The 27687-nt window shown below is 44.0% G+C and overlaps 1 protein-coding gene across 1 annotated transcript in view; it reads right to left on the reverse strand.

Moving 5' to 3' along the window:
• Positions 1-610: 610 nt before the first annotated feature.
• LOC308704532 (uncharacterized protein) overlaps positions 611-27687 on the reverse strand; it is a gene marked incomplete at both ends in the record, with an annotated part of 100013 nt that continues 72936 nt past the window's right edge. The window contains 2 exons of the mRNA XM_081388902.1: positions 611-617; positions 3194-3367. Coding sequence (XP_081245028.1) covers positions 611-617; positions 3194-3367 — 181 coding nt within the window. The remainder of the gene's footprint in view (positions 618-3193; positions 3368-27687) is intronic.

Consider the following 27687-nt stretch of genomic DNA (forward strand, 5'->3'; position numbering starts at 1 on the left):
GGATCACAACGTTATTCATCTGTTACCAAAATACAGGCAGCTTTTAAAGAGGATCAAGCCTGCCATTCAGCAGGTTCAAACGTGGTCCGGAGACGAAATAGAAAAGCTAAGAGGCTGTTTTGAGTGCACTGAATGGGACTTATTTTTTAACGATGATGACTGTTGAAATTATGAATTGTTGAATGATACAATAACCTGTTATGTTAATTTCTGTGTAAATTCAGTGGTTCAAACAAAGAATATCAGAGTCTATCCAAACAATAAGCCGTGGATTAACAAAGATTTAAAACATTGCCTAAACATGAAGAAAATTGCATTCTTGCAGAATGATCAGCAGAAAGTAAAAGAGTTAAACAAAGCAGTAAAATGTAAGATAAAAGATGCACAGAATAAATATAAAGAGAATGTTGAAGAGAAATTGAAAACAGGGAATGTAAGAGACGCATTGAAGGGTTTGAATACAATGATGGGTAGACAAAAGAAAAGAGTTCAACAACATGAAGACCCTCATTGTCTTGCAAATAATATTAATATTTTTTATTCACGATTTGATAATGATTTTAATGATGATTTGTCTGTTAGTAATGAATTAATGATGACCATGACTCAATCACAGCCTATGATTATACAGGAGAGGGAGGTTGTCACAGTGCTTCATAAAATTAAACCGCATAAGGCATCTGGCCCAGATGGCCTGAAGGGGAAAGTCTTGAAAGAATGTGCAGCACAACTTGGACATGTGTGTATAAGGTTATTTCAAATCTTCCTGGACAATGGTTTCGTACCATTAGCCTGGAAGAATTCCATTGTCATCTCGGTGCCGAAAATACCTAATGCAAAATCTCTCAAAGACTTTCGCCCAATCGCACTCACATCTATTCTGTGTAAATGTATGGAGCGCATAGTATGTAAGGAACTGTTATCCCAAATCGAGACATGCATAGACCCCCTGCAATTTGCCTAACGGGCTAATAGGAGCACTGTGGATGCCTCTCTCACTCTTTTAAACAAGGTTCAAAATCATCTAGATAACTCAAATTCCTATGTTCGAATACTCTTCATGGATTTCTCATCCGCTTTTAATACTGTCCAACCTCATCTTCTTTTAAAGCGCCTCTATGAGTTAGGTGCTAGTAGTTGGATGATTTCAGGGATTAAGGAGTTTTTAAAAGGTCGCCCTCAGCGAGTTTGTGTTAATAATGTTATGTCGGATTGCTTGGTTTTAGATACTGGGGTACATTGACAGTATTATCTGTTGGTTTGAGAGTAGTTTTTTACATCTTAATATTGAAAAGACAAAAGAGCTATGTTTGAGAAATCAATCGAGAAGAGTAGATACCGCATCTGAATATAAACCAGTTGTCATAAAGGAAAAAACTGTAGAGCAGGTCTCGAATTTTAAATACTTGGGTACAATTATAGATGAGAAACTTAATTTTGAAAGTAATGTGGAGTACATTCATAAAAAAGCACGACAACACCTGGGTCTCCTCAGGAAACTGAGAAGCTTCAATATTAGTCACCAGACCCTAACTATGTTATATCGATCAATGATTGAGAGTATTCTCACATATAATATTGTTTCATGGTACGGCAATCTAACATTAAAACAAAAGAACAAACTCTCCCAAATAATTAATCAAGAAAATAAGATTACTAGACAAAAACAACAGCCACTTCAGTGCTTGTTCGATCATTTTATGGGAAAAATGGCAATTGCGATTTTTAAAGATAACACACACCCTCTTCACTCTGCTTTTGAATTGCTCCCATCTGGACATAGACTAAAAATTCCCTTGGCTAGAAAAAATGTCTATAAAAGATCTTTTCCTCCAATGGCAGTGATTATCTTAAATTGTACAGTGTTTTAATTGAAACAATAGAACGGCTGTTAATATTTTTAATTTTTCTTTCTAACAGTGTTTAACTATATAATTCTTTGTATTTGTGCTGTTGATGTGTGATGTGTTTTTTAAGCAGTGAATGTATGTTACAGTGTCAAAGAAAAATTTCCGCTCCGTGAAAACAGACTGGTCAATAAAGTTCAATCAATCAATCAATCAATCAATTAAACACAGTTTAAAGGGCACCTATTATGGAATTTTGAAATTTACCTTTCATGTAGTGTGTAACATAGATCTAAGTGAACAAAAACATCCTGCAAAGTTTGAAATATGAAAGTGCACCGTATATAAAGTTATTGTCTTTCAAAAGTAAGAGTCGACTCTGAGTCATTTTTATGAATCGTTAGAAGACCGAAGCTTTTTCTCTGACTAGATGACGTCAACTTGTCAAGTTATTTGAATACGATACGCCCACTTACTGCGCTCCAAGGCCAGGAAAAACTTGAATACATCACGGCGACGAGACGCTGTGTTCTAAAGCATTTGAAGACTAAGTGGCTACAATATGCAACTATACCACAGAAGTATAGTCCGAGCCTTGTGCTTTGTTCGCGCCATTTTGAAGACGATTGCTTTACCAACTTAAATGCAATCAAACTTGGATTCGCGAGCCGGCTGATATTGAAGGAAGGTTCAGTTCTAAGTGTATTTGCATCAGCTTCCTCCTCCGTATCACAACCTGTAAGTGTTATTAATAATTGTTGCTTTTATGTTTTATGTAGCATGCTTGATAATTATTTGGTTTGTTGTGTAAGCACCGTTTAGCTTCTAGGTCTTCAGTGACAATTGTATTGAGATATGTCAAGTGTTTGTTGTTGGTTTCGGAGTTGTCTTAAAGAATAGAGTAATACCTCGTAACTGCATTTTTTTTTTTTTTTTTTTTGTAAAAATGTTATGTTTATGCCTCGGGCTAATGCATATTATAAGAAAACTAAAGTCTTTTTTGTCATTGCATGCATGCAAAACTGTTGTTGGGGACTTCTAAAACAATATTAGGAACATTTTAAATGCCATAATAGGTGCTCTTTAAAGTTCAGAGACCTACAGAAACTGAAGCTGAATTTAAGACTCATTATCTGATGATCTCAGACAAAATATTCACACACACACACACACACACACACACACACACACACACACACACACACACACACACACACACACACACACACACACACACACGTGGTGTTACTGAACCTGGTAAATTGACTTATATTTCTAGTAAGTAAATCAGCCATTTGAACTTAAATGAAAATATGATTATTAAAATTGTTAAAAACTATTCTTACCATAGTCTCTCCAGTTTATAATGTGGATCATCCTTCAGATTCTTCAGCAGCTTCACTCCTGAGTCTCCTAGTTTATTCTCAGACAGATTCAGTGTTCTCAGGTGTGAGGGGTTTGATCTCAGAGATGAAGCCAGAGCAGCACAACCTTCATCTGTGACACAGCACATATACAACCTGTAGAGAACAATGACACACATTAAGCCTATATTTAGAGATAAAAATGACACTTAAACCAAATAAAATAACAACGTAATGCTGTCAATATGAAATATATACAAATACTCATTAGTTCATATTGTGAAATTACATAAATTAGGATTAGGGGATTGATTATAGAGTTTGTACAGTATAAAAATCATTATTTGTATGTAAAGTCCCCATAAAACATGGAAACCCAATGTGCGTGTGTGTGTGTGTGTGTGTGTGTGTGTGTGTGTGTGTGCTTCCTGTGGGCCACGCAAACAGCATGTAAATGTAAAGAATCTTCTGACATGATTTTACGCACAGAACTCCTTGTTATGTGTTTGATTACATCCATCAAACTAGCCTTTAAGCAGGCGATACAGAGCTATAAAATTTACAAACACCGCCGGCAAGTCCTGGATTCTACCCCAGAACATCTGCCGTCGGCCTGCAACATTCTACCTACCGAGTTCACGGATTATGAACGATTGCTGACAGAAAATGAGGGGTGATACATTTCCAGTATCACGAAAGGCCTGGATACAAAGCGTTTACAAGAAAAACAAAACTTTGTACTCACTGGAGATTTCAGGAAGTGGTCAAAGTTGTGTACAGTTCTTAATGGGGCCTTCTTCAAAACCGAAATATTTTCCACAAAACGGAGGAGGACAACTTGGACTACCGTTAATCAAGTATGTAGTGCGGATTTTAAGGACTTTGCCACTCGATGATTATGTGTGATAATGGCTCTGTGCACATGCCCCGCCCCACGTCCTGTCACCGAACCCAGTCCAGGGCTATGCTGATGATGTGGTCGTCGCATCCCGAGATGAAGGCGTGATTAAAAACATGTTGTCATGCACTGACAGATTCCTGATATGGTCTGGCCTACAAGTAAAGCACAGTAAATGTGCAGTTTTCTATGAGAGGAGGAGTGGTGGCAACCGTTGGTATAGATCCAGGGCAGACCAACCCCCCTCCTTTACCATCTTAGACCAACCACTCAGAGTGTACATTAGACATGAAACCTACAACTATCTGGGTCATAAGTTTAACATCGCTGGAGAGTGGAGTCTGCAAGTGACTGACATGGCACATCAGTTTATGACCAGACTGGACCTCATTGACGTATCACCTCTTCCTGTTACTCTAAAAGTGCAAGCAATAAGAGACAGCAAATGTCCATATTCTGCAAAAAGTATGCGCAAAATGGACAGCAAAACCGTAAGCGTGGTTAGGACATGGTTTTGTCTAAATGCACATTCCACAAGATGTTTTATCTTTCAGAAAAGACAGGACAGGGGCTTGGAGTTGTACACTGCATGTGGGAGTACACAGCCACAAGACAGTCTCACCTCACCAACATGCTGAACTGTGATGATGCCAGCGTGAGGCAGATGGCCAGGGCATCCTTATTGCTGGATTTTGAAAAACAGAAGGTGCTGCAGGCATGCGGCGGGGAAGATAGCTTCCTGGGCTTTAAAAGAAAGACTGGATGGACCGGCACAGGGATTTGGTGTGACATCAGACTGGCCAGACTTAAACGACATATGCTGGAGGACAGGCACTGACCTGAAGTGGACCTCTCACTGCCAACCTGTAAAGGTCTCTGATGCAGTCGTAGAGGATCCATCTGTCATCGTGGAAGCCAGACTGCACCATAACAACACTGTTCTCCTGCTCCAGCCTAGAACATTAAGGCAGACTCTCATGTCTATTCAAAGAGCCCAAAATATGGAGCACTGGTCCAGTCTGAAACTCCAGGGAAAGTTGGCAAAACTGCCCTGCGCAGACCACTCTGTATCACACATCATCTACAGCAATGCCACCATCAGTGAGGAGATCTTAACGTTCTGCGTAAAAGCACGTCTGCGTGTTCTTCCTACAAAATACAACTTATTAGTGTGGTTTCCTTCCACCCATTCGCCCTTCTGCATGCTGCATGCCCCCCTCAACACCTGGAGTCAGTAGCCCACATCATGAACAGTTGTTCATCACTTAAAGGACTATATATTGCCAGACATGATAGACTTGTGGACCTCATTGCTGCTCAGGTTCCCTGTGTGGGTGATGAGCAAATTTTTAAACACACTACTGTACAATCTGAATGGTTTAACTCAACTGCAAACACTTTCTTAGGAATTGCTAACAGTGTCTCTTAATATATTAACTAGAGCTTATATACACTCACCTAAAGGATTATTAGGAACACCATACTAATACTGTGTTTGACCCCCTTTCGCCTTCAGAACTGCCTTAATTCTACGTGGCATTGATTCAACAAGGTGCTGAAAGGATTCTTTAGAAATGTTAGCACATATTGATAGGATAGAATCTTGCAGTTGATGGAGATTTGTGGGATGCACATACTGGGCACGAAGCTCCCGTTCCACCACATCACAAAGATGCTCTATTGGGTTGAGATCTGGTGACTGTGGGGGCCATTTTAGTACAGTGAACTCATTGTCATGTTCAAGAAATCAATATGAAATGATTCAAGCTTTGTGACATGGTGCATTATCCTGCTGGAAGTAGCCATCAGAGGATGGGCACATGGTGGTCATAAAGGGATGGACATGGTCAGAAACAATGCTCAGGTAGGCTGTGGCATTTAAACGATGCCCAATTGGCACTAAGGGGCCTAAAGTGTGCCAAGAAAACATCCCCCACACCATTACACCACCACCACCAGTCTGCACAATGGTAAGAAGGCATGATGGATCCATGTTCTCATTCTGTTTAAGCCAAATTCTGACTCTACCATCTGAATGTCTCAACAGAAATCGAGACTCATCAGACCAGGCAACCTTTTTCCAGTCTCCAACTGTCCAATTTTGGTGAGCTCGTGCAAATTGTAGCCTCTTTTTCCTATTTGTAGTGGAGATGAGTGGTACCCGGTGGGGTCTTCTGCTGTTGTAGCCCATCCACCTCAAGGTTGTGCAAACGGTTGTGCAAATATTCAAACGCACATAACTATAGAACCCATTCTAAATGCGCATGTGAACGCCATCAGCGTTTCTCACATCTTCGCGTTTAAAGTCTGTGTAGAGAGAACGGTGTCATCTTAGCGGCCCCTAATTTAATAACAAATGATCATTGTGACGAAAGCAAATCAATCAAAACTAACTTTAGATGGAAATAACTTAACTCTGCTGTAAAGCCGAAACAAATCTCTGTTACCTTAAATTATACGCTTATCTCTGTAAAGCTGCTTTGGAACAATCTACATTGTTAAAAGCGCTATATAAATGAAGATGACTTGACTTGACTTGACAAATGCTTTGCTGCATACCTCGGTTGTAACGAGTGGTTATTTCAGTCAAAGTTGCTCTTCTATCAGGTTGAATCAGTCGGCCCATTCTCCTCTGACCTCTAGCATCAACAAGGCATATTCACCCACAGGACTGCCGCATACTGGATGTTTTTCCCTTTTCACACCATTCTTTGTAAACCCTAGAAATGGTTGTGCGTGAAAATCCCAGTAACTGAGCAGATTGTGAAATACTCAGACCGGCCCGTCTGGCACCAACAACCATGCCATGCTCAAAATTGCTTAAATCGCCTTTCTTTCCCATTCTGACATTCAGTTTGGAGTTCAGGAGATTGTCTTGACCAGGACCACACCCCTAAATGCATTGAAGCAACTGCCATGTGATTGGTTGATTAGATAATTGCATTAATGAGAAATTGAACAGGTGTTCCTAATAATCCTTTAGGTGAGTGTACTATTATATTCTATTCATTAACTATAAACTAATAATTTGAAAATGTGTTATTACCGCTGTGTTACTGTATACTTGTGATTAAGTGGTACTATTACTTCAAACCGGTCGCATTAAGTGTAATTGTTCCTTTTGTATGTGATGGAGGGATTCTTCTTTTTCAAAAATAACACAAAATAAACAAAACAAAGATGAATTTGACTAATAGTTAATATTAACTAATAGAATAATATTGTTATTTTTTAAGATTTCCATGGATATGGTGATATTGTCACGGAACGCTCATTTACGCCACCCTCTGGTTTCATTCGCTCCCTCTCTCCTGAATATTAAAACTACACTTCCCAGCATCCCTCCTTCATTATCATCATTATCATCATTATCACCATCACCTGTTCATTATTATCTCTCCCTTTATATGGACTGTGTTTGCCCTTGCTCTGTGCGAAGTCTTGTTTTGCTCAGCGGACATTTCCAAGCATACTCTTATTTACCGTGTTATTCTGACCCTTGATCCCTGCCTGTACTCTGGACTCTGTGAACCTTTGCTGCCTGCCTCGACCCCTGCCTGTATCTGACTTTGAGTATTGGATTGTCCCTCTTACTACTGCTGTTCTCTGTATAAGTCTGCCTGCCTGTTTTTCCTACCTGTGTTATTAAAGTCTTGCAAATGGATCCCTCTGCCTCAGCCTCAGCATTACAGATATATTGTTCCCTTTCAGTCAAGAACATCAGACGTAGTCGATGTCGACTGAATGGGATCTCGGTAGGGAGCCAATTGTCTTCGAGCATGCGAGCATGAGCAAATGAAATTTTGTGTGTGCGTGATTTGCATCGCCCTATATGACCATCTCGGCGTTGAGGACGAGACTCGCCTTCGTTCGCGAAGGTGCAGTCCCCATCCCCAGACCCCGCTCCAGTGTTGCCTCTGGGTTACCTTCCCAGAGGAAGCCTCGAATGCCGTCTGGATTAGGTGACCTGAGTATTACGGTGAGGGGTAATTCACCCGGCAAAGCCCCGTGGTTCCCTCCCTCCTCTCTCACGCCACAGCCGGTGAAGGCCTCCGATGAGTCTGCTGGTCCCTCTGCAGTGGACCGACCAGCAGTCTCTTTCGGTGCCCCTCCAGAGGACAGGACGTATGTCGCAGCATTGGAAGGGGAGCTGGGCTCTGGAGATGACGACTCGGCTATGTTGCCTCCCTCTGGGAGACCAGCGATGCCCGAGCCGGATCCAGAGATGTCAGCTATGCTGAAAAAGGCCGCCGAGATGGTAGGGCTCGTGTGGAACGAACCACCTCGACCTGAAAGACGTGTACTTCAGATCTCTATCATTCCGCTCCACAGGCTTACTGTGTTCGAAGATATGAAGTATCAGTACACGGTCCCACCCTTCGAGTGCTCCATAGCCAGTTGGGTCTTCAGGTCAACTGGGAAAGAGTAATCTCTCCCAAATGCCGAGTATCTCTTTTCTAGTATGAAGGTGGTCTCGGTCTAGCGCATCTCTCAAGTGAGGTGTGCCAGCTCAGTGCTATTCAGAAGTGAGAAAGGCTTCCACTGAAACTTTCAGAGGCTCCTGGGGCATATGGAAGACGCAGCCACACGGCTTCCTCATATGGAGACTGCTTCAGCACTGGCTTCACGACCGAGTCCTGAGGTAGCCGTGGCAGAGCAACACGCTCTGTGTAAGAAAACAAACACCCTGGCCTGTCGCCAAACCCTCAGCCCATAAGCAGACCTTTGTTTCCCCGGGCTAGTGGCTCCTGGAACAAGTGTCCTCCAAATGTTAGCTAAGGGGCCACGTATACAGGGCATGCAGTAACAGAGCTCTGGGCGCCCTCTGACTGCATTGGCATTCATTGCCTCGAGTTGCTTACAGTCCCTTGCTTCGAGACACTGCTGCTCAGCGAGCTTGTACTGTTCTGACAACATTGCGACCGTCGAAATGTGCTCCACTTGCATGTAGCAACTCGTCCGCCACCTCCTCGGAGTCAGAAGCTTCTAAGGTCGCTTCATTCCACCTATTTTTCTGGCCTGCTCAATCGTGCCGCTCACAAGCCTCATGACAGCCTCCGGTCCAGATACAGTGGAGACTCCATACCCAGCTGGCCAGCTGTTTCGGACCACTTCGGGGCTGCACAGCCACGTCTGTTGCCCCTCCGCACTCATCCTACGCCAGTTGTTTCTTCTCTTGTCTGAGTATCCCTCGACAAAGACTCTGGCCACAGCTGTCCCTGGGCCCGCAGAAATGCGTTCCCCAGTGAGCCTTCTTGCACTATGGTGCTAAAATCACGAAGAGATGGAACAGGTTTTGTTAAAGGGGACCCATTATGCCCCTTTTCACAAGATGTAAAATAAGTCTCGGATGTCCCCAGAGTGTGTATGTGAAGTTTTAGCTCAAAATACCCAACAAACAATTTTTACAGCATGTTTAAATTGTCATTTTTTGGTGCTCAGAAAAACACGCTGTTTTAGTGTGTGCCCTTTAAATGCAAATGATCTGCTGCTGGACGGCACAGGGGACGGAGCTTCATGAGCTCGCGCTCAGAATTTCATCTCACGGAATGATGATAATATCAGAAACTCTCAGTAACAGTGTTCATTACAACCCGGAGTTGGACAATAATGCCTACAGAGTCAGAGTGCTGTATGGAGATGGAACAGGTATAGTTTAGTTTAATTACGGTTATAACGTATTTGTCGTCTGCTTGTATGTATCCACTATTAATAGCCTACAATTCTGCTGTTTCGGACCAGGTCCGAATGATGATCACAAATATACTGATGAGTTTAATAAACTTTATTGGTCATCAGACAAAAGATGAAGCATCAGTTTTACTCCAGAAAATCACCGCAAGAGCTGAATAAACAGTATAAGAAGTGCGTACAAAAACGAATTTCGGTAGAGTTGAGGGAGCATTTTCTTTGAAAACAAAATAATTCCACCTCGTCTTCAGTGGCTGCCTCAGATTTCGGGAGTAAATAGAGAGAGCTATGTGGATTAATATATCCAGCCAAACAACACCTACAACGCTTGGGAGACATTCTCGTCCGTGCAGCAATGTGTACAACTCACTGTGAACTCGATCAGGGAGGGTCTATGTTAAAACAGCAGCGTCTGTCAACACTCGTGGGCGGTGCTGTGGCTTTAGTGACGTCACTAAAGCCGCATTCTGAAAACAGGTCGTTGGGAGACACTGCTCATGCTTTATGGGGATTAATAAAAAAGGAGTGAGTGGATTTTTATGACTATATGGTGGTTGTGTACACACACTGCCAACACACATTTATGTCCAAACAGCATGCAAAAGTGAATTTTGCATAATAGGTCCCCTTTAAGTTTGGCTTTTAGGCTTGGCTTGTAGGGAATTCCAAACCTGCGTATATTCTTACGCACATAACGATAGAACCCATTCTAAATGCGCATGTGACCGCCATCAGCGTTTCTCACAGGTTCGCGTTTAAAGTCTGTGTAGAGAGAATGGTGTCGTCTTAGCGGCCCCTAATTTAATAACAAATGATCATTGCGACGGAACCAAATCAATTAAAACTGACTTTAGATGGAAATAACTTAACTCTGCTGTAAAGCCGAAACAATCTCTGTTACCTTAAATTATACGCTTATCTCTGTAAAGCTGCTTTGAGACAATCTACATTGTTAAAAGCGCTATATAAATGAAGATGACTTGACTTTAAGTTGCTCCTCATTGGCCCAACCAACCTCCTCTCGACAGCCTTCCTGACACCTTTCTCTGACACATTCTCAGGGATGGGGCACGATGGCACCTGCGTCTAGACCTTGGAAAGTTCCAGGTCTGGTTCTAGTAAGAACGGGACATGGAGGTTCTGGTCTACCGCAAGAAGTGTAATGCAGTAGATACCATCGCTTCTGTGAGCAACCTCTAGAAAGACGTTTGCTCCTCTAATAGAAGTCGAACCTGTTCGTTGAACCGAGTCTTCTCTCCCTGAGGAGATCCCGAAGATCACTTCAGTGCTCCATTTAAAAACTGCTTGTGGTTGGAGTGAGGGCTGTCCCCTCCACCTAAAAATGTTGTGGCTTCTACATTGGTGCACATCATGAGGCAGTGGATTCAAATCCAAGTGGAGTGCGATTTGATCGTCAGGTCCCTGAGGTGAGCAAGGAGATATATCCGCCTTGCGTCCCCTCCTTACCCTCTTGGGTCTTTTTCTCTGGTGCTACTGCACTGCAGAGACCGCCCCTTAGCCATCGCAGGCAGTGAGTTAAAAAATTCAGTTTTTTTAAGAAACAGTTCTTCTGCTCGCATGGTCTCCACTAGAGGGTAGGAAATTTCTAGCTTTCGGTCAACAAGGTGTGCCTGGAATTCGGGCCAGCTAACTCTCACAAGTTGAGACCCCGGTCTGAATGTGAGCCCAAGGTTTCTACCTCTCCTACGGACCAGGTGGTGAGCCTACAAGCGCTGCCCTGGAGGAGTCAGACCCAGCCCTGGCTTTCTCTGTCCGTCTGCCTCAGTGCAGCCATACGTGATCAGAGTGCAAAGTCTAGACATTAGACCAGCTCTATCTGTAATGGGACAGCAGAAGGGAAGGCTGTTTCCAAGCAGAGGTAGGCCCACCTCAAAGTGGTTGCCTTTGTGCCACCTGGGCGGTGAGCTCCTCCTAAGTGAGAGTACTCTTCCTCCTAGGCATTGGCATACAGTGCCTCACTGAACAGATGTTGAATAGAGTTGGGGGCTGGGCGACACCTATACACATTTGCTAGAGAACTAGCATGTGTCGAACTGTTACCCCCCGGGGGCTCCCTTCACATGAAGCTGTTCACTGTTAGCACAGTTCGAAGTGTCGACTTGCTGCGACATTCCCCTCCTATGGACTGGATTTGTGTGCGATTTTGCTCCAGTTGAGTTCCCTCTTAAACTGAACCCTGTCGAGTTCCTCCATACCCTTCGGCCTCAGATGTGGCAGAGCGTCTGAAGCAAGGCCTATCACTCGTATGGACAGGTGGAACCTGTGTTAGGCTGGGTCCATATGTTGTGATCCCATATGTGTATTATTTCACGATACGGCTCCCTACGGTGCTCCCGTGTCTTCCCTCGGCAGAGCTTCCTCTGCCGTCACTGTTGGTTGATTAAACTCCCCCCTGTTATAGGCTGGAGTCATCCCAGTGACATTCTATATGTTGTACTGCCTGGTCGTCTGGCCAGTACATATGTGTATTCCCCACGTTACCTCCCTTCGGCAGGATGTGGTTTCCGCAGCGTCCCTTCCTTCCTTGTCAGGGTAGGCTTTCCCAGTGGTCCTGTGGAACAGCAGTCGACTTCCCTGGCCTAAGACTCGCACTTTTCCGCCTCAGAGTTGCGGGGCGACTTGAGGCTTTTACCCAGGCACTGGAAGGTGGCAGCTCTAGTGGCGTTTTCCAGGGTTAAAGATCCCATTCAGTTGACGTCAACTACGTCTGACATTCTCAACTAAAAGGGAACGAAGGACTTAGTCCCTTTGCCACTATAGATGGACCACTGCTGACCGAGTTCTCACGGCTCCTCAGCATAAAGCAACTAGTGCGTGCATCCACTTCCGTATTTATACCCGCTCCGCTGATATGGTGACAGTCCTGGTTCAGGTGAAACACACACCACTTCCCTCTTTTCAGCTGCACACACACATTTTGAAGAAATGCTCATGCTTTTACAAGGGTCTGTTTGCACAAGCATTACAAGGCAAGTTTATTTACACCAAATGAGAATGTTCCTCTTCAGGGAGACTCCTCACCGCTGCCTTCTACCGCCTCAAGATCTGACGGCTCAAGCTGGAATCTGTCGCTGAACCACCGGATGGGGTTTAGACCAAAGATATATTGTATACACTATCTACTGTACATATTAATTCTTATTCAGTCTTTATGGTGGAGATGATCTTACCCCAGTTCCTCCAGTTTACAGTGAGGATTCGCCAGTACAGCAGAGAGCAGCTTCACTCCTGAGTCTCCTAGTTTATTCCCAGACAGACTCAGATATCTCAGGTGTGAGGGGTTTGATCTCAGAGCTGAAGCCAGAGCAGCACAACCTTCATCTGTGACACCACACTTACACAACCTGTAGAGAACAATGACACACATTAAGCCTATATCCAGAGATAAACACAACACTTAAAAATAAATAACATAATGCTGTCAATAGGAAATATATATAAATATTAATTAAAAAAGTTGTTAAGTTACATCAGTTAGGATTAGGGGATTCAATGTACAGTTTGTACAGTATAAAAATCATTATTTCTATGGAAAATTCCCATAAAACATGGAAACCCAACGTGTGTGTGTGTGTGTGTGTGTGTGTGTGTGTGTGTGTGTGTGTGTTAGTTAATGTATCTGTAAACATTTTAAGGAACTTGTGTGTGTTAGGACTGGGAGAAAAAAAATCGACCATACCAAACTTTCGCAATTTTTTGGTTCACGATTTTAAAATATATATTTTTTAAATTCCAGAATCAATATTGATTAAAATTAAATTGCTTTAGTTTTGTCATTGCTAATAGACGAGGTTGACAGAAGTTAGCCACTTTTGGTCCAACAGAGGTCCAAATTTGTCGTTATCTAGGAGTGTCGTAATATCCATTAGGGTTGGGCTAATGGGACACCTGACGATGTCTACAGTGTAGGGATGGGACGGTATGAAAATTTCATATCACAATTTTAGTGACCAAAGTTATCACGATTATCAATATCATCACAGTTTTGATAAAAAGAGATGGAAATGTTAAAAAAAAGTATATGCACACTGAAAACATTTCAACAAGTTTTATATTTGAAAATCAACAAACAACAAATACAATTAGCAGCTATATGCACTTTTTTAAGCATAAAAATTTAATTAACATTAACATAGAGCCCTGAGAGTTAGAGGTATAAGTTTTCCTAGTGCAGGTTTTAATGAACAGTACATCAAATGCACACATAAAAACAACAAAAGTAAAGCAATGTGCATGTAATAACAATACAACCATACAGGTATGTAAACAAATCAAATGAACAGCAATGATTGATTGTATGTATGTTCTCTTCTTCTAAAGAAAAGAGTAAATCAGCTTTTGATAGAAAAAAAATCGCAAATCGCAATTCTTAAAAATTGCAATACATATTGTATCGGCACCCAAGTATCGTGATAATATCAAATCAGGAGATTAGTGCATTGTCCCCCCTAGTGTGTGTGTGTGTCTCTGTACATGTGTGAGCTTAATGTATTTGTAAACATTGTGAGCGAATTGCTTAAAGTAATTGAAACTTAAGAGAGATTAAGAAGCGGATAAATGAACAATAAGGATGGGACGTGCTTGATGATTTAAAAACACATGAGAACTCAAATCAGCACTCAAACAATGGCTTCTTGTGCCGCCTGACAGTGTGTTCCGCTTCGTGGCATTGTAATGGTAACAACAAAATTACGTAAAAAATACCCATCTTGCTTCTTGTAATATTTTTAATGACTTTACACAACAGTTTGAAAATTATGTGATCGGGTCACATGACAATGGTAAGTGCTTACAATCTTGTATATTAATATATGAAGTATTTCTTATGGCTAGTTAGATTAATATCTGCTGTACTTCATGGATTCATGTATTAAGTCTGAGTTGTTTTTATGTGCACCATCATATTACAGACAACTGGTGTAATTATGCAGTTGTGGAGACAAATGATGATTTCAAAGCAATACATACATTATACATTACCAGTCCAAATTTTTGGATCAGTAATATTTTTAAGGTTTTAAAAAGAAGTCTCTTCTGCTGCATTTATTTGATTCAAAATAAAAAAATAACAGTAATATTGTGAAATATTATTCCAATAAAGAAAATTTCTTTTCTACGTGAATATATGGTAAAGTGTAACTTTCTATTCATCAAAGAATCCTGAAAATTGCTAAAATTGTACACAACTGTTTACAACATTGGTAATAATAATAATAAAGAATTTTTTGAGCATCAAATCAGCATATTAGAATGATTTCTGAAGCCTTATTATGTGACACTGAAGACTGGAGTAATGATGCTGAAATTCAGCTTTGATCACAGGAAAAATATACATTTTTAAATATGTTAAAATAAAAAAAAGTAATTTTAAATTGTCATTGTCATTTTTTTTTTAATCAAATAAATGCAGCCTTGGTGAGCAGAAGAGACTTCTTTTAAAAACATTAAAAATCTTACCGATCCAGACTTTTGAACGGCAGTGTGTGTGTTGTGATTTGGTTGCGGACAGCACTGAGCATAACGACTGACGAACCAAATGCAGTTTATTGAGAGACAATCCAAAGTCATAGTCCATTAAAACAGGCAAAAGGTCAGAGGTCAGAAAATCAGTCCAAACAAACAAACAAATCCAGAGGGTAAGACAAGAAGGAGACAACCAGGGGGTTATTCCAGAAAGCAGGCTGTGTGACAGACCCGGGTGTGTTTAAGGGTCAGTAAGCGGATAACCTCAACTCTGGTTTCCACAAACAGAGGGAACTTTCAGGGTATGTCAGTAGCCATAGCAGCTCAGGAGCAGCTTCTGTTCCAGGGTTAGTTTACTCCAGAGGTGTTCAGCGCATGCGTGCCCTATTGATGAGGCTCCGGGGCCTGAGAGTTATATCTATATAAAGCGCTGTTAAAACAAGGTCATTTTAATTATATTATAACAATTTTATTATGTTGGTTTATGAAATACAATTTGAAAAGTAGTCAGATTTAAATGATAATTAAAATATATGATCATGTTTCCATAGGAGTGTTATAAACACTCACTTCCAGCCAGTGGTCACACAGCCAATGGTCACACATGGGTTAATGATATCGTCGTGAAGCGACACAAGTGCATTCTGAAGCTCACATGAGAAGTGATGCGGAAGCACAGATGAGCAGCATTCCTGTAAGTTTCACAATTCGCTTATATCACGCTTCAGAACGTGCTGACGTGTAAGTCAAACATGAACTCATGAATGTGTGAATGTTGGCCGGAAGCAAAGGTTTATTATTAAGTAAGTTTATTATTAAGTAGCAAGTAAGTAAGTTATCAAGTTTATTATTAATGCAAGTAAAGGAACATTTTTAGAATTTTCGCGTGGACCTACCCATTCGATTTTGTTTCTATTTTCTGGATGTATTCTCAGGCTATTCACCAACAGACTAATGGCTTCTTTCAACATGAAGTGCCGGGGTAACAGTGTGAAAAAAGCCTTCCAGGACACCATTTTTTTACTCTGTGGTAAATGGTAACTGCATTTTTCATGTTTATATATATCTATTAGCTTAACAACTTTTTTTTTTTTTTGGGAAGGCATGCAAATCCATGCAATTGTTAATCGATTAAATGTAAATATGGCTGAGTGGGGTCTGTTTCTTGTGTAGTCCTGAAGTCTCCGAAGTTCTCTTTGCATGCTTTTCTCCAAGGCCTTTCGCATGGATTCAGTCTCTTTTTGGATTTGTTCTTTGGTGATGAGTATGTCTCTTTCTATTTCATCCTGTTCAGGTTCGGATTGCTGAGTGTCAGATTCCATCTCCTTCTTCAGTCTCTCTTAAAATTCTTGTAGGGCTTTGCTTGCATGATGATAAGGATTGGAGAGGGTGGGGTCTGAGGTTACCCTGGTCAGATGTTTCATGCTTAGGTTGCTGTCTTGACTTCCCCCATAGTTCAGTGTGTCTTGCTTTGAAACTTCAAAGATGTCTGTAGTTTCTCTGTCTCTGCGGCCAGGGCTCACTTTTCTGTCATCATTCTCTCCTCCCTCCCCTCTTGCTTCATCGGTTGGCTCGTCTTCAAAATCCACTTTAACTTGAACTGTTAAAGTTGCATTCACTAGTGGCAGTTGTTTACCAGTTGAATCATGGGGAGGGGGGATATATATATATATATATATACAAGGATAGATGTAAACAAAATCTTAAAAGGTCAATATAAGCCTTCTCTTTAAATAATTTTATTATGCTTTATTAGTGACATATTTGGGTAGAGAATATATTCCAAATCTGAAAATACAGTATGAGAACAATTAGGGACGTGCACAGACATTTTGAGGGGCAGGGGCTCAAGTGAAATAAAGGGCACTTCTCATAATTACGTTTTTTTTTTTCTTTTTTTAAACAAAAAAGTACATATATTATACTTTTTTTTTTTTTTTTTACACACACACATATATATATATATATATATATATATATATATATATATATATATATACAAGGATAGATGTAAACAAAATCTTAAAAGGTCAATATAAGGCTTCTCTTTAAATAACTTTATTATGCTTTATTAGTGACACATTTGGGTAGAGAATATATTCCAAATCTGAAAATACAGTATGAGAACAATTAACTGCACAATTACTAGAAATGTTTACCTTGGATATTATACAATTTGCAAGCACAATTTGTGGAAAAAACAACAACAACTGTGAACCAATTATATATATATATATATATATTGTCCTTGCATTCTTTCTTGTGGCTCAGTCACACACCTGAATGAAAGGCTCATTATGTATGCAGCCTCATTATGCGGGGGCCCATTGTCTTCTCAGGTGTGAATCACGCCCACCCGCATATTGCCTTTCCAAACAAAAAGTGTCGTACAAAATTTAAATCAATGTATTGTTTTATGTAAATGATTAGGAAGGATGATTTTCACATCATTTTGAAGAAAAAAGTCTAGACGACAAAATGCATTATTCAGAAGTCTTATTGACACATATTTAGTATGTGTTTTGTGGCCTTATTTCAGACATTTTCATTTTTTGTTTTTTCAATAACCATGCATAAACATTATTTTCTCAAAAATACAAACATGTACATACATGTTGCTCACATATTATGGTAGCCCTGCTTGTGCTAAATAGAGTGTAATTACACCTTTGCCATTAATATGTTTATAAGCAACTGAAAAAAGCACAAATGTAAGAGCATGTCAGAACATCTCAAGGACCCCAAAAACACCTTAGACCCCAGAGGGTTAAGGTAGTCACCAACCGGGCACCAGCTCACCAGGGGCAGCACAAAACAAATATAAGCAAAAATTTGCTTACCTTATATTTATGGCGCCTTTGTTTTGTGAGGCCTCTGCCAGCACGCCCACCGTGGCCACTCCTCGACCCCTTGTCCCTCCTGGCTGGAGCTCGCCAATTATGTTGTGGCAAATTCATAGTTCTTCTTGGCTCAGGTCTCAAAGAGTTTTCAGAGTCGAGGTTTCAGGTCAGAAGAATTAACTTTATTGTACAAACAATAAAGTGAGAAGCCAGGTGGCCATCTGGACATCTAAGTTACCATTCCCAGTCCTCATGTCTTATACTTTTTTCTTATCTCTAGGTGCCCAATGGGCACCCTCATATTTATCTCTTCTTCTTTGTCACTCCTTGTGACCTTGCCACCATTAGAAACATTTCTCCCTAGACCTTCTTCTATTGGTGGAACATCTCAAAAATATGTTTTTCTGCCAGCGCATCCCAGCACCTGCATTTACAGACTTTTTGGGTACTTTTCCATCCTCTTATCCTTGTGACCTATTTTCTGCTTGGCATTACAGTATTCAGACTTTCACATGAGACAAGGGAAATTCTTCAACAATAGTAGCAGCCCCCAATACACGACATTAACGCAAATAACGTGAAAAACACTTCACTTAATGTTCTAAGACAGTCATGTTAAAAGATCAAATTCTGTACACACCTTATTAATAAAGCATATGTAGCCTACAGAATAGCAGATCAGCCCAGATTACAAACGCATTGCGTTTAATTACACGTTAAGCATCTTCGGGAGGGCGTGGTACTGTCATGTGTAGTTGTAGATAACGTGTCAGTTCATGTTTGGACTTTCAGTTTGTTTTGATTGGTTCCTGTTCTCTTAAGAGAGGTCTCTCGTACTGCGTAAGATATCTTACGCTAGGGGAAAATCCTTTTCCGCGAGATACTGAAACCAAAAATTATCCTTAATTTTTCAATAATGCAAAACGCGTTGCGGCAGCATACAGACATAGGCGAGGCAGCTCGCGTGCCTATTGGCTGTTCTGCGGCAACTGCAGCAGCCTATCGAGCGAGGCCTGGCGTGACGCCAGACCCAATGAGGGTGCTTCGCGCCCACTGCGTCACATCCTGCCGAAACGGGCGTGGTCTACGCCTATAAATACCGCTCGCATGCAGCTATTATCTGATTTTTTCATCCTTCAAGCAAAGCACACGCATCGCTGGAGCTGGAGAGAAGCCGCACCGTTGAGAGAGAGCACCTTCAGCGGGACGAGTCACTGAAGTCGCTGACCGCGCCGCCTTCCTTGCCTTCCTGCTGCGCTTTCTGGCGCCTATATCCTTTTTATCTCTGTATTGTGTGTGTGTGTGAGCAGCGTCTTTTTCAAGATGCCTTCCTGCGGCTCGTGCAGAGCCACACTCAGCGACGGGGACCGCCATGTTATCTGCGTTTCCTGCCTGGGTGAGGAACATGCAGCTCTCGCGCTCGCTGACGGCGGCTGCCCTCACTGCGAGCTACTGCCCATGGCGACTCTGAGGACTCGCCTAGCCTTCTTCGCCGAGACTTCTCCCCCGCCTGCCGCGGTGTCGTGCCGTAAAAAGCGCAGTGCCCAGCGGGTCCCGGAACCTTCCCCCAGCCGCCAAAGCTCGCCGGTTCGCCCGCCTGCTTCACCGGCTTCGTCAGCCTCTCTTCCTGACGGACAGCGGCCGCTGTCCGCCGCCGCTTCCGTCGACATCGCTGACGAGGAAGCCCTGCTGGGAGAAGAGGATTCCTGCTCTATCCTGGCGTCAGGCAGTGAGGATTGGGCAAGCTCTGAGGATCTCGCGCCCCCTGCCCGCACTTCGTCAGGCAAGAGAGCGTCCATTGAGACGGAGCTCATGCGAGTACTCGCACTGGCCGCGGTGAGCCTCAGCCTCGAGTGGTCTTCGCCCGAGCAGCCTGCTCACAACCGGCTGGATGGCTTTTTCCTGCCTGGGGAGCGCGCTTCGCCTGCGTCCAAACCAGCGCCCTTCCTTCCTGAGCTACATGAAGAAGTTGCTAAGTCCTGGAATGCCCCCTATTCAGCTAGAGTGCGTTCATCTGTTTCTATGGCATTCTCTGCAGTTGACAATGCCAAGAACAGGGGATACCATTCGCTGCCGCCGGTCGAAGAGGCGATAGCGGCCCACTTATGCCCGCCCTCCGCTGGACGGCGCGCTAAGCTGGCCCTACCCTCGAAAGCTTGCCGCATGACGTCAAGCCTGCTCCGCCGCGCTTTCTCCGCCGCCGGGCAAGCTGCGTCAGCGCTGCACACCATGGCCACACTGCAGATCTTCCAGGCCGATCTCCTCCGAAGGCTGGATGAGAAGGGACCCGAAGCGATCTGCATGCCGGACTTGAGGAGCGCCACGGACCTCGCTCTCCGTGCCACTAAGTCCGCAGCACAGGCCATTGGGCGGACTATGGCCTCTCTCACCGTGACTGAGAGGCACCTGTGGCTGACGCTCTCGGAGATGGCCGAGTCCGAGCGCCCCGCTTTCTCCCGCCGGCCTCTTCGGATCCTCCGTGAAGGACTTTGCGGAGAGATTCGCCGAGGTACAGAAAGTGTCACAGACTATGAAGCACTTCCTCCCGAAGCGCTCCAGCTCTGCAGCAGGCCGTGCGAAACCGTCTGCACAGAACTCACAGCCCCAGCCACCGCCCACTGCCGCCAGGCCCAAGGCGCGAGACCGCGCTCCCGCGGCCAAGGATTGTGGTAAAGCCCGAGGCCCCGAAGTCGTCCTAGCACGCCTAGGAAAAACTACGGTGTTCGAGTCCCGCTGCAGCCGGACTTCCACCAAAGCTATTCGCTCGTCCAGTTCCAGCAAATGTGACTGGTCCAGTGTTTTCTGCAGCCAACAAGCCGGTTCTGTCGCCCTTCTTCAGTCTCTCTTAAAATTCTTGTAGGGCTTTGCTTGCATGATGATAAGGATTGGAGAGGGTGGGGTCTGAGGTTACCCTGGTCAGATGTTTCATGCTTAGGTTGCTGTCTTGACTTCCCCCATAGTTCAGTGTGTCTTGCTTTGAAACTTCAAAGATGTCTGTAGTTTCTCTGTCTCTGCGGCCAGGGCTCACTTTTCTGTCATCATTCTCTCCTCCCTCCCCTCTTGCTTCATCGGTTGGCTCGTCTTCAAAATCCACTTTAACTTGAACTGTTAAAGTTGCATTCACTAGTGGCAGTTGTTTACCAGTTGAATCATGGGGAGGGGGGATATATATATATATATATATACAAGGATAGATGTAAACAAAATCTTAAAAGGTCAATATAAGCCTTCTCTTTAAATAATTTTATTATGCTTTATTAGTGACATATTTGGGTAGAGAATATATTCCAAATCTGAAAATACAGTATGAGAACAATTAGGGACGTGCACAGACATTTTGAGGGGCAGGGGCTCAAGTGAAATAAAGGGCACTTCTCATAATTACGTTTTTTTTTTTCTTTTTTTAAACAAAAAAGTACATATATTATACTTTTTTTTTTTTTTTTTACACACACACATATATATATATATATATATATATATATATATATATATATATACAAGGATAGATGTAAACAAAATCTTAAAAGGTCAATATAAGGCTTCTCTTTAAATAACTTTATTATGCTTTATTAGTGACACATTTGGGTAGAGAATATATTCCAAATCTGAAAATACAGTATGAGAACAATTAACTGCACAATTACTAGAAATGTTTACCTTGGATATTATACAATTTGCAAGCACAATTTGTGGAAAAAACAACAACAACTGTGAACCAATTATATATATATATATATATATATTGTCCTTGCATTCTTTCTTGTGGCTCAGTCACACACCTGAATGAAAGGCTCATTATGTATGCAGCCTCATTATGCGGGGGCCCATTGTCTTCTCAGGTGTGAATCACGCCCACCCGCATATTGCCTTTCCAAACAAAAAGTGTCGTACAAAATTTAAATCAATGTATTGTTTTATGTAAATGATTAGGAAGGATGATTTTCACATCATTTTGAAGAAAAAAGTCTAGACGACAAAATGCATTATTCAGAAGTCTTATTGACACATATTTAGTATGTGTTTTGTGGCCTTATTTCAGACATTTTCATTTTTTGTTTTTTCAATAACCATGCATAAACATTATTTTCTCAAAAATACAAACATGTACATACATGTTGCTCACATATTATGGTAGCCCTGCTTGTGCTAAATAGAGTGTAATTACACCTTTGCCATTAATATGTTTATAAGCAACTGAAAAAAGCACAAATGTAAGAGCATGTCAGAACATCTCAAGGACCCCAAAAACACCTTAGACCCCAGAGGGTTAAGGTAGTCACCAACCGGGCACCAGCTCACCAGGGGCAGCACAAAACAAATATAAGCAAAAATTTGCTTACCTTATATTTATGGCGCCTTTGTTTTGTGAGGCCTCTGCCAGCACGCCCACCGTGGCCACTCCTCGACCCCTTGTCCCTCCTGGCTGGAGCTCGCCAATTATGTTGTGGCAAATTCATAGTTCTTCTTGGCTCAGGTCTCAAAGAGTTTTCAGAGTCGAGGTTTCAGGTCAGAAGAATTAACTTTATTGTACAAACAATAAAGTGAGAAGCCAGGTGGCCATCTGGACATCTAAGTTACCATTCCCAGTCCTCATGTCTTATACTTTTTTCTTATCTCTAGGTGCCCAATGGGCACCCTCATATTTATCTCTTCTTCTTTGTCACTCCTTGTGACCTTGCCACCATTAGAAACATTTCTCCCTAGACCTTCTTCTATTGGTGGAACATCTCAAAAATATGTTTTTCTGCCAGCGCATCCCAGCACCTGCATTTACAGACTTTTTGGGTACTTTTCCATCCTCTTATCCTTGTGACCTATTTTCTGCTTGGCATTACAGTATTCAGACTTTCACATGAGACAAGGGAAATTCTTCAACAATAGTAGCAGCCCCCAATACACGACATTAACGCAAATAACGTGAAAAACACTTCACTTAATGTTCTAAGACAGTCATGTTAAAAGATCAAATTCTGTACACACCTTATTAATAAAGCATATGTAGCCTACAGAATAGCAGATCAGCCCAGATTACAAACGCATTGCGTTTAATTACACGTTAAGCATCTTCGGGAGGGCGTGGTACTGTCATGTGTAGTTGTAGATAACGTGTCAGTTCATGTTTGGACTTTCAGTTTGTTTTGATTGGTTCCTGTTCTCTTAAGAGAGGTCTCTCGTACTGCGTAAGATATCTTACGCTAGGGGAAAATCCTTTTCCGCGAGATACTGAAACCAAAAATTATCCTTAATTTTTCAATAATGCAAAACGCGTTGCGGCAGCATACAGACATAGGCGAGGCAGCTCGCGTGCCTATTGGCTGTTCTGCGGCAACTGCAGCAGCCTATCGAGCGAGGCCTGGCGTGACGCCAGACCCAATGAGGGTGCTTCGCGCCCACTGCGTCACATCCTGCCGAAACGGGCGTGGTCTACGCCTATAAATACCGCTCGCATGCAGCTATTATCTGATTTTTTCATCCTTCAAGCAAAGCACACGCATCGCTGGAGCTGGAGAGAAGCCGCACCGTTGAGAGAGAGCACCTTCAGCGGGACGAGTCACTGAAGTCGCTGACCGCGCCGCCTTCCTTGCCTTCCTGCTGCGCTTTCTGGCGCCTATATCCTTTTTATCTCTGTATTGTGTGTGTGTGTGAGCAGCGTCTTTTTCAAGATGCCTTCCTGCGGCTCGTGCAGAGCCACACTCAGCGACGGGGACCGCCATGTTATCTGCGTTTCCTGCCTGGGTGAGGAACATGCAGCTCTCGCGCTCGCTGACGGCGGCTGCCCTCACTGCGAGCTACTGCCCATGGCGACTCTGAGGACTCGCCTAGCCTTCTTCGCCGAGACTTCTCCCCCGCCTGCCGCGGTGTCGTGCCGTAAAAAGCGCCGTGCCCAGCGGGTCCCGGAACCTTCCCCCAGCCGCCAAAGCTCGCCGGTTCGCCCGCCTGCTTCACCGGCTTCGTCAGCCTCTCTTCCTGACGGACAGCGGCCGCTGTCCGCCGCCGCTTCCGTCGACATCGCTGACGAGGAAGCCCTGCTGGGAGAAGAGGATTCCTGCTCTATCCTGGCGTCAGGCAGTGAGGATTGGGCAAGCTCTGAGGATCTCGCGCCCCCTGCCCGCACTTCGTCAGGCAAGAGAGCGTCCATTGAGACGGAGCTCATGCGAGTACTCGCACTGGCCGCGGTGAGCCTCAGCCTCGAGTGGTCTTCGCCCGAGCAGCCTGCTCACAACCGGCTGGATGGCTTTTTCCTGCCTGGGGAGCGCGCTTCGCCTGCGTCCAAACCAGCGCCCTTCCTTCCTGAGCTACATGAAGAAGTTGCTAAGTCCTGGAATGCCCCCTATTCAGCTAGAGTGCGTTCATCTGTTTCTATGGCATTCTCTGCAGTTGACAATGCCAAGAACAGGGGATACCATTCGCTGCCGCCGGTCGAAGAGGCGATAGCGGCCCACTTATGCCCGCCCTCCGCTGGACGGCGCGCTAAGCTGGCCCTACCCTCGAAAGCTTGCCGCATGACGTCAAGCCTGCTCCGCCGCGCTTTCTCCGCCGCCGGGCAAGCTGCGTCAGCGCTGCACACCATGGCCACACTGCAGATCTTCCAGGCCGATCTCCTCCGAAGGCTGGATGAGAAGGGACCCGAAGCGATCTGCATGCCGGACTTGAGGAGCGCCACGGACCTCGCTCTCCGTGCCACTAAGTCCGCAGCACAGGCCATTGGGCGGACTATGGCCTCTCTCACCGTGACTGAGAGGCACCTGTGGCTGACGCTCTCGGAGATGGCCGAGTCCGAGCGCCCCGCTTTCTCCCGCCGGCCTCTTCGGATCCTCCGTGAAGGACTTTGCGGAGAGATTCGCCGAGGTACAGAAAGTGTCACAGACTATGAAGCACTTCCTCCCGAAGCGCTCCAGCTCTGCAGCAGGCCGTGCGAAACCGTCTGCACAGAACTCACAGCCCCAGCCACCGCCCACTGCCGCCAGGCCCAAGGCGCGAGACCGCGCTCCCGCGGCCAAGGATTGTGGTAAAGCCCGAGGCCCCGAAGTCGTCCTAGCACGCCTAGGAAAAACTACGGTGTTCGAGTCCCGCTGCAGCCGGACTTCCACCAAAGCTATTCGCTCGTCCAGTTCCAGCAAATGTGACTGGTCCAGTGTTTTCTGCAGCCAACAAGCCGGTTCTGTCGCCCGCTTGCCTGCACACAAAAGCTGTTTTCACGGCTACCCAGATAAATCCCCAAGAGAGTGTATTTTCTGGTGTCCCGGCCACGGCCGATGGTGTTTTATGTGTAGAAAGAATGCCCACTGCCCAGTGCCCATCACTACACACAAGCACAGCCTGTCACACAGGGCTCGCGCACATAAAATCGACTCAGATCGAATACGCATCAAACGTGGTAAATGTGCCCACTACCCAGTGCCCACATACACTACGTTATACATGTCTCACGGTTTCTGTAAAAACGAAACCAACGGCCATTCGCTTCACTCAAGCGAAAAATGCTCTCGGTCTGATAAATGTGCCCGCTATCCCGCGCCCACATCCACACACAGACATGACAGTTCCTACGGGACTCGCCCAGCCCTCCCTCTCTCGGTTGACCGCCGCAGAGGAGTCGAGCGCGGGCAATCTGCCCGCTGTTATCAGCGTGCCCCCTGCCTCAAATGTCACGAGCGCGACGCTTGTGTTACAGCACACCGAAGCCCCTCCATCGCTGAGCGAATGGAGCGCGCTTCGTATTCACCCCCTAGATATTCATGCAGATGCATGGGCAAAGCTGCCCGGGGTTTCGAAGTGGGTGCTAGACATTATAAAAAGAGGCTATTCGCTGCAGTTTCGCTGACGCCCTCGCCGCTACACGGCGCGCGTCGAGACCACGGTAAAAACAGAAGTAGCGCATTTACTTCGAGCCGAAGTGGTGAAACTATTGAGCAAAGGGGCCATAGAGCCTCTCTCTCAAGTTCAGAGCGAAGGAGGGCTATACAGCAGATACTTCCTGGTACCGAAAAAAGATGGGGGTTTCAGACCCATACTAGATCTAAGGCAAATGAACAGAGTGCTTCTGAAGCGACAGTTCAGGATGCTCACAACCAGAAAAATCCTCGCGCAGGTTCGCCGAGGAGACTGGTTCGTGTCAATAGATCTGAAGGACGCGTATTTTCAAATACAGATAGCGTCACGTCACAGGCGATTTTTGAGATTCACCTTCGAGGGCCAGGCATATCAGTACACAGTCCTGCCGTTCGGTTTGTCCCTGGCACCCCGTACATTTACGAAGTGCATGGACGCGGCGCTCGCATATGATGCTATTGCGCTAGCATACGCTTCCAAGGGCATGCAGTGCCCATTGGGTGTCAGAGCGCACTCCACGAGAGGCATGGCCTCTTCGTGGGCCTGGTCGAGTGGGATTGCCTTGCAAGATATTTGTACGGCGGCGGGCTGGGCCTCCCCGTCTACATTTAAAAGGTTTTACAACCTAGAGGTTCCCGCCCTGCAGGCCAGGCTGCTGTCGGTCTAGTTAACCAGTATTGTCTGTCCTGATGCTATCAGCTCAGAATGCTGTGTCTGCTGAGCGCAGCTCAATGATCGACAGTGTAAAATAATAGCACTAAGATGTGTTTGGGCAAACTGTGTAAGACCCACATTTCTCCATCAGTTCAGGCCGTACCCCGCCCTGTCTGTATGATGTAATTCACGTCTAAGCGACGCTGCTATATGTGGAAGAGTGCGGTTTCGCCCCTCCCTCTTCCTGGACTCCCTGTGAGTTCCCTGGGTGATTGTGCACTATATGTACCCCGGGCTTTCGCCCTTGGGTCTATGGTGTCAGATCCCTGCATGCACGGCATCTTGCATTGGGTCCCCTAGCGTAAGATATCTTACGCAGTACTCGTTCCCTCTACTAGAGAGAACCGAGGTTACGTTAGTAACCGAGTACGTTTTCCTTTTCTTTTTCCGCCACTCCTTTGTTTTTTATGGTTACTATCATTGAGTTCATTTGTCCCAGCGGTTTATGTTTGCTATAAGATGCACCCTTTCCTTCAGTCTTTGTCCGATCTCTGTTGTGTTTATGTGTGTTTTCCCTGTCAGCTTGTTCCAGAGTACTTTTATTAAAGTTTGAGTTTGTACCTATAATCTGAGTCTTCAGTCTGTTCCTGAGGAATCCACAGTGACACAACATTGTTTTTAGTTATTTGGATTTTTGATTAAAAAGATGTACAAAATAATTTTTGTGATAATTTGTGATTTTATCATGTAACAAACATCTTTCGTTCAAAGAGTATTTTTTAGTTTCAACTGACCATAGAAATTTGATTTGTTCAATCTCACTTGAGAAAAAGTAAACCGGTTACTTGTAATAAGATGAAGTAATTTTTCTTAACTTTGATCCGATACATTTTTTTTCCAGTGACTATATAAAAGCTGATATAACGAATTAAAACTATACAACATCAAAATATAGAAAAAATGTAAAAGAAGAGTTTAATGTAATGAACAATAAAGAATCATGAAAACCCCCTCTTTCAGCTCAAGTCTACCTCACAATCATTCAGAAAAATCCTCTTAAATGTGTGTGTGCG

Source organism: Scardinius erythrophthalmus (assembly GCF_964197995.2).
Source record: "Scardinius erythrophthalmus genome assembly, chromosome: 16".
NCBI lineage: Eukaryota > Metazoa > Chordata > Actinopteri > Cypriniformes > Leuciscidae > Scardinius > Scardinius erythrophthalmus.